Below are 7,338 nucleotides of genomic sequence, written 5' to 3'. Positions count from 1 at the left end.
GCAACCCGTAGTGTTGCGTTTTCCATCCCGCTAGAGAAGGGGCGGATGGCTCTGCTCCCGAATTTCATCTCAGCTGTCGGTGTCCTGGGAGGTGGAAGCCGGCTGCTCCCGGCGCTGGGCGTGTGCCTGGATCCGGCCGGCGAGTCCTGGCTCCCAGGGAGCCGCACCTCGCCTTGGCTGCGGTTCCCAAAGCCCTCGGGGGGCCCCGGCTCCCGGTTGGGGCCTGTAGCTGTTCCTGACGTGCCGAGAGCATGGGGACACGCTCCCACCTCTCCTCACGTGGCTCCAGGTTGAGCAAGCGGGGACAGGCTCAGCTCGCGGGAGTCTCCGTGCATCCCAGCCCGGCGGGCTCCTTGGGACTGGGATGAACGGGGAAATCCATTTTCCTGGGGAAACCAGACTCCGGCCACTGCCGCACAGGCTTCCAGGAGCTCTTGGCGTGGGCTTTGCCTCCTCCAACCCCAAATGCGGCTCTGTCTGTGAGAAGGAAAGTAGGAGAAGCGGCTCGCAGGGTCTTTTGGTCCATCCCATCACCGCTTGGGGCATGGGAACAAGGAGCAGGACAGGCGGGAGCAGCCAATGTCCCAGAGAGAGGGTCCCACCGAGGCAATAAATGCAACAGCCCAAATCAGGCATGATGGCGGCAATAGCGGGAGCTGACCTTGTTGGGGGGCCAGGGGACGTGCTCTGTGCCTCCTCACCAAGGCAGTTTAAAAACTCTTTACACCGTTCTCGGCCGCCCCTGCAGCAGGTCTGGCAGAAAGGGACGTTTGCAGAGTGCCCTGGGGTGGGTGCCCCTCTGATGCCCTGGGGTGGGTGACCCCCTAACGAGAGCCTGCTTGGAAGGGAGCAGCCTCCTGGATTTGCCGGTCGAAAGGCAGACCCAGGTTTGGCCACGTGCACCCGGGCCACCCTTCCTATGAACAATTTTTCATGTGCTGCTGGGGGGCTGCGAGCATCCTTAGGCCTGGGGCAACACAGAGATCGTGGGCAGAGCAGGAGGTGGGACAAGCAGGACTTCTCCAACCTGCTCCTGGCACGGTCCCACGTGAGTGAATGTTGCTGGGCAGAGAGGCCAAACAAGCTCATGACACCTCTCTCCCTCCAGCCCAGTCGGGCTGATTCACAAATCCTCTTGGAAGAGTGACGATGCCCCAGCCGGGCTGCCGCACCGGCCATCTCGGCACCGCGCTGAGCACCATGCCCTTGTGCTGTGCTGGTGCAAGAGCCACCACAGTCCACGGTGCTGGTAGGACACCCAAAGGTATCTACTTCCTTCCCCCGAAAAGGGAAAGCAGTGGCATGTGGATGCCCGAGGGAAACCAGTGGCATGTGGATGCCCGAGGGATGGGCAAAGGAAGAGGCGGCGTGTGCGATGGGAGCGCTGTCTCCATCAGGGCCAGAAGTAGGGGATGGAGAAGGACCATAAGCACAGGACAGGGGCACATTGGTGCCTCCCCAAATACTCAGCATCCCACCTTCTGGAACCACGGACTCCCCGAGTCAGAGAGAATTCATTTATGGGAGGCAAGCCAGCCCAGTTGCGTTGGGGTGCGTTGGGTTAGGTTGGGTCAAGTGACCTCTGGAGACCCCTTCCAGCCAACACACATAGGTGGGCACCACAAAGTGCAGTAGGAAACTCGCTCCTCCACTTTTTGGGGCCACAAGCAGGAGGATGCAGCCTGGGAGGACACCGCTTTGGGAGGGGGTGCATGGCTTAACCTCACAGACCGCAGGGACACAGTCTAATTTCATGTCTGGCAAGAGTAGGCTGTGATGTTGGTCCACAGACCACGAGAAGGACTAAGCTTTTCTCTTTGCTAGCGATGCCTGAAGGCCATCACTCAACATTCACCTACAAGAGCACCCTTGACACAGCTCCCCAAATTTGACCCACACTCCATTTCTCAGGCCTCACTGCCTTGATCCGTATTTGCATCGAGGACCATTTATGCGGCCCTCACACTTTGGAGCATCTTAAATGGTGCATCAGCACGAACTGTGAAAGACAGCCTTAAACGTAAACAAAACCCACGCTCCAGGCACTGGCACTCGTTCCGTAAATAGGCAACAGCGTTTGTGCTCACCAACACACCAACGGCAAAGCTCTGCCTTAACTTCACCGTAACATCTACATAGGACCTGGCGTTAAAAGGCCGTATTCGTGAGATGGCAAAAGCAAAATCAAAGCCATCAAAGTGACTTGCTGCCCCTAAAGACACACCATGAAAAGTGAAGGTATGCGTGCCTCGAGTCGGTTTGTTAGAAAGTAATCCACAATTTGTAAAGATAACCACAGATCTTTTTTATTTAAAAAAAATGGAAGTAGAAAAGTTTGGCTGAAAATATAAAAAAAAAAATTAAAAAAATAGCACTCGCACAGGAAATGTTTCTGTTTTGAAAACTTTGTCAATAGCTACAGCAATTTAAATCATAAAACAATCATCGTATAAAAACATATTTATTTAAATTAAATATTTTATGCAAACTCATATCTACACTCATTCAAAATGCATAGAGTCACACAAAAAAGATGGAATGTATTAGCTTAAAAACCTGTGAAGTTGTGGGGTTTTTTAAGTATTATTTGCAATTATTATTAATATATGTTTGGGACCGAAACCAGAAAATCATAGCCACGCTACTAACTAATCATTACCAAGTGCCATACAGTAAACACTAAGATTAATCATGTCATATAACTGATTTAAAATAAAGCTTCATCTTTATGAAAAGGAAGAGAACTCGAGCAATACAAAATCCGAGGGGAGGAATAATGGAAGGAATAAATCAATGTACAGCTTTATTACAAGCAATAATACGCTGGAGTTAGAAGAGGCATTGGGCACTGCGGCTCGAAACATGAAGCATTCGACTTCAAAGGATATTTGATAAAAAAACCTGTCTGCTACATCACCACCTCTTTGCCAAAACGCTCATCCCAGGACCCATTCCCGGCTCACGCCGCCCCTCCTTCGGGAGCTCTTTTGCTGGAAGACCAAGGGAAAGCCGTGGCGGGGTGGATGCCGGCCAGATCCTGCCTTCCCAGATCTTACCCTCCTCGGGAACACAGAGGCTGAGCGCCCTCAGGGCTGGCTGCCCCCCCTGCAGCCCCCCCCCAGCCCTTCCATCCCTGGGGCCAGCCCGGCAGCATCCCTGGTGTCCCATCTGTCCCCTCGGCATGTCCCGAGGGATGAAGACCCCAACTCGTGGTTTGGGAGCAGGGGGATGGGGGGGGTTCAACCAGGCGGGTCAGGTTGGCCGCAGCGACACCGACGCCAGGAGCCAAGAGCAGGGCAAAGCACGCTTGCAGACCGTGCGTCCCTTTACCAAAATCTTCCCTTTCTCCCCCACCCCATCCCTGCCTTTTCTATTTCCAGGAGGTTTTGCCCTTGCCGGGACTTCAGACCTGCTGTTTGCGGGATGCTGCCGCCCTCCCGACTCCAAAGCAGAGCTGGGGGTGCCCCGAAATGGGGGAGCAGCCTCCCCGTCCTTCCAGGAACATCTCTGCTTTGGAAGAGGGACTTGGCCAAAGGGCTTTGGCTTTGGGAAATCCCTCCGCCCCGGCCCCATCGGAAGCAGGACACCGGAGGCTTTGCACCGGTGGTGAGCCGACGACCGAAATCCTTTACCTACGCCACCGAGGAGATTCCACGGCCCTCGTGGTTCGGACACGGTCACCCTAAGGGGTGTTGAGCGATGTCCCCGGGGAGCAACGCCTCGTAATACTGTGTCAGGTCCTTCCTCGGCCGGTCCAGGCGGCCCCGGCCGAGGTTCTAGGAGACGCTGTAGTTATTGTAGTAGGTGGCCGTGGCATCGGCGAGGACGGAGATGAGGCTGGTCTCGGAGGCGTGGGAGCTGCCAGACGCCGAGACGTGTCCGTTGACCAAGACCCCACCATGGTGGTCACCGTGGCCGGGGTTGTTGAGATACTGGTCGAACTCATTGCGGTCCATCTCCCCCAGGAGCTCGGCTTGGCTCAGCTGGTCCAAGGTGTCAAAGCCGTGGTGGTCGGGTGGTGGGGAGAGCTGGCCCAGGTGGGCATGGAGGCTAGGGGGGTGCAGGGAGGGGAAGGCGGGTGTGTAGTAGCTGGGAGGAGGAGGAGGAGGAGGAAGGGGAGGGCAGCCAGAGGCCGGAGGGATCATGCAGGTGGCCGGCTGCGGCATGGGGCTGAGAGGGTGATGGTTGCACGGGATGGAGCTGCCCGCGTATTCCGGAGAGTAGGTGGCTCCGGTGAGGTGGGACCGGTGATGCTCGTCGGGGCAGGGCGAGGAGAAGAAGCTCTGCTCGGGGTCTATGGCGTCCAGCGGAGACATCTCCGGCGGGGTGGGCAGCCCGTAGGGGTAGGTGTCCACGCTGGTGCTGCTGCCGCTGCCCGGAGCCTCCCGGTATCCCCGAACGGCCGGCAGCCCCGGGCGAGGGGGGTACTCACCCGACCCCTCTTTCTCCCCCCCTGCCCGGCCGCAGGTCCGCTTCTCCGGCACCGCGTTTTGGTCCCGCGTCAGACTGCCCAGCAAAAAACCCGGGTCCACCCGCTTGCAGATCCGCTTGACCTGTTTCTTCCGCCGGGGCCGGTATTTGTAGTTGGGGTAATCTTGCATGTGCTTCACCCGCAGCCGCTCGGCCTCCTCCACGTAGGGACGCTTCTGCGAGAGGCTCAGAGCCTTCCAGGACTTGCCTGAAACGGAGAACGAAACTCCCCTGAGCGCCCGTGGCGGCCGTATCGTGGGGGGGGGGGGGGGAAAGGGGGCTGCCTCCCAAAGCTTGCAGGCACACAACCCAAGGGCAAGCTCCCAATATCCAAACTGGTGGATGTGGAGGACGCAGCCTGCAAAACCCGCAGGAGGACAGGACGGCAGCGGGAGGGCGAAGAAGGAGGGTACTGAAGCCACCGTTAGGTCCACCAACTCCCCCCCGTCCCAAATCTCCCAACGGGGCGGGTTCAGGGTTAGCTGAGCCCCAACTGCAAATAAATCAGAGCAAAGAAACTCCCCCAGCTCCATGGCCTGATCTTGCAGTGCCTCTCTGGGACGGAAAGCCCGTTTGCTGAGCGGGGACGATCGAAGCCATGCCCGGCTGAGCAGGGGGTCAGGATACGGCATCCCTGGATGAATCCCAGCCCGTAACCTGCCGGGACTCGCACTAGGGCCAGTACGGAGACCTGGGTGCCGTGACCTCGCTGCTCCTTGTTTGAGATACCTAAAATGTCCCCAAGATCCAGGACAGAGAAGCAGCACCGGGGCTGGGGGGGTTGTATCCCACGGTGACGCTACCCCAGGCTGTGCCTCAGGGTAGGGGGAGAAACGAGGATACAGATCAAAGCTTTTGGTGCCTTCCCATTGCCAAAGAGACAGCAGAAATAACATTAATAAGCTGAGATGCTGCACGGCAAAGCGGCGAGGAGAAAACCCAAACCACCAAAGAAAACACCGCAAAACTGTCCAGGGAAACACAAACTTTGGGTAAGAGGCTGGACAGCAGAGCTGTGTTGCAATTCGGGCGGCTCTTTCTCAGGCTGTCTGGGCTGGTTATTTCTGTTTGCCCTCTCGGTTTCGCATAAAAAATGGGGATTGGGAGATGGGGAAAATAGTGGATGGGGAGGGGGGGAAAAAAATGTATATTCAAAATGGGTTGTGATCCCCGGAAAGAAACAGCAGAAACACCGCCCCACCACCCCCGGGCATGCAATATTGGGGTGGGCTAGTGAGTTCGGAGACAAAGTGAGACCAGCAAAGACAGGCCAGGAAAATTTGGGGGTCCCTCCTTGCACTGCATTGGGGGGTCCCCGGCACAGGTTTTACATCCAAGGGGCGGCAGGGTGTGCACGTGGGTGTCTGTCCCCTGGGGTGGGGGACCCCACCAGGCTTTGCACCCCACAGGGCACCCCAGTGGTTGTTACCCCAGCGTGCTGGACCCGGGCAGGGCTTACACCCTGCGGAGCAGCAGGGAGGGTGCACGGGTCCCCATCCGGACAGGGTTTGCACCCCCAGGGATCGCGGATGGGTGCATGGGTGCCCACCCTGGGGTACTGGACCCGGACAGGGTTTGCACCCCATGGGACGGCCGGGTGGGTGCGTGGGTGCCCATCCCGGATTATTGGATCCAGACGGGGTTTGCACCCCACGGGACGGCCGGGTGGGTGCGTGGGTGCCCATCCCGGATTATTGAATCCGGACAGGGTTTGCGCCCCCAGGGATCACAGATGGGTGCATGGGTGCCCACCCCTGGGGTACTGGATCCAGACAGGATTTGCACCCCGTGGGATGCCTGGGTGGGTGGGTGCATGGGTGCCCAGCCCGGGGTGCTGGATCCGGACAGGGTTTGCACCCCCAGGGATGGTTGGGTGGGTACCTGGGTGCCCACCCCGGGGTGCACGGACACCCACCCCCGAGTGGCACCCCTTCACACCCCCCCCCCCCAATCCCTCCCCTCTCCTCACCGAGCATCTTGCTGAGCTCCGCGTTGTGCAGGTCGGGGTTTTGCACGGCAAGACGCTTCCTCTCGTCCTTCGCCCACACCATGAAAGCGTTCATGGGCCTCCGGATTCGACTTTCGGAGCTTTTTTCCCCAGGAGGACACCGAGGGGGTGGCCCGGGGGGCAGCCCCTCCGTCGGATCCCCCTCCAACCTCTCCGACCAGGGGTAGGTACTCAGCAACGCAGCCATGACCGGGCTCCTCTTCTTCCCTTCCCCTTCTCCCCCCCCCCCCCCCCCAAAAAAAAAAGAAAAAAACACCCCAAAACCCAAATTCTCTCCTGCCTTTACCCACTGCGCTGCCCTCGGGGGTCCCCGCGCAGTCCCAGCCTCCTGCCCTGGCCTCTCCCGTATTTATGAGCTCCTTGGAAAAAAAAAACCACCTCCTCCAATGACACCGAAGGGACTCGCTGCTCCTCCTTGTTTGCAAACTCCTGAGCCCCGGCCAGGATGGTGCGGGGAGAAAACTTCTCCCCACCCTCTGCCTGGCATCCCCCCCTCCCCACCTCCGATGTGTGTGTGTGGGGGCAGCACCCCCCAAAATCCCCTCTCCCCCCCTCCCCCCCTTTAATTATTATTATTTTGTCTTATTTTGCCCACTGAAAGGCTGAAGGGGGGGTGAGGAGGGAGCTGGAAATGGCCCTGCTACCCCCCCGCCCCGCGCACCACAGCAGCCCTAAAACTTCAAGGTTGGGGGAAATGCAGAGAGAGGAGATGAGGGCACTGATTTTTTTTTTTTTTTTGGGGGGTGGCCTGGAAAGAAAAGGAAAATGAACCCAAAAGGAAGGTCTCCATAGGGGTGCAAAACGTGTGTCCCCCCCCAGCCCCCTCCCCAGGCTTTGGCAAGCTGCAGCGTGTCTGTTTG

At 58.3% G+C, this 7,338-nt stretch overlaps 1 protein-coding gene across 1 annotated transcript; it reads right to left on the bottom strand.

Moving 5' to 3' along the window:
- Nucleotides 1-2,380: 2,380 nt before the first annotated feature.
- SOX7 (SRY-box transcription factor 7) lies at nt 2,381-6,680 on the bottom strand. Its single transcript, XM_049819235.1, has 2 exons — nt 6,440-6,680; nt 2,381-4,678 (listed from the first exon to the last, which is right to left on the bottom strand). Exons 1-2 carry the CDS (start codon nt 6,663-6,665, stop codon nt 3,777-3,779), a joined length of 1,128 nt encoding a protein of 375 aa, XP_049675192.1. The 5' UTR covers nt 6,666-6,680; the 3' UTR covers nt 2,381-3,776.
- Between the last annotated feature and the right edge of the window lie 658 nt (nt 6,681-7,338).

This window comes from Accipiter gentilis, chromosome 16, assembly GCF_929443795.1.
Source record: "Accipiter gentilis chromosome 16, bAccGen1.1, whole genome shotgun sequence".
Classification (NCBI taxonomy): Eukaryota; Metazoa; Chordata; class Aves; order Accipitriformes; family Accipitridae; genus Astur; species Astur gentilis.
Note: the sequence above shows the minus strand (reverse complement) of the source record. Positions and strands in the feature narration are given on the sequence as shown.

Bases quoted from the DNA above. Each gene is read 5' to 3' on its own strand.
- SOX7 (XM_049819235.1), bottom strand. From the start codon at position 6,665: ATGGCTGCGTTGCTGAGTACCTACCCCTGGTCGGAGAGGTTGGAGGGG. The intron at 4,679-6,439 runs GTGAGGAGAGGG...TCTCCGTTTCAG, and splicing joins GGAGCTCAGCAAGATGCTCG to GCAAGTCCTGGAAGGCTCTG.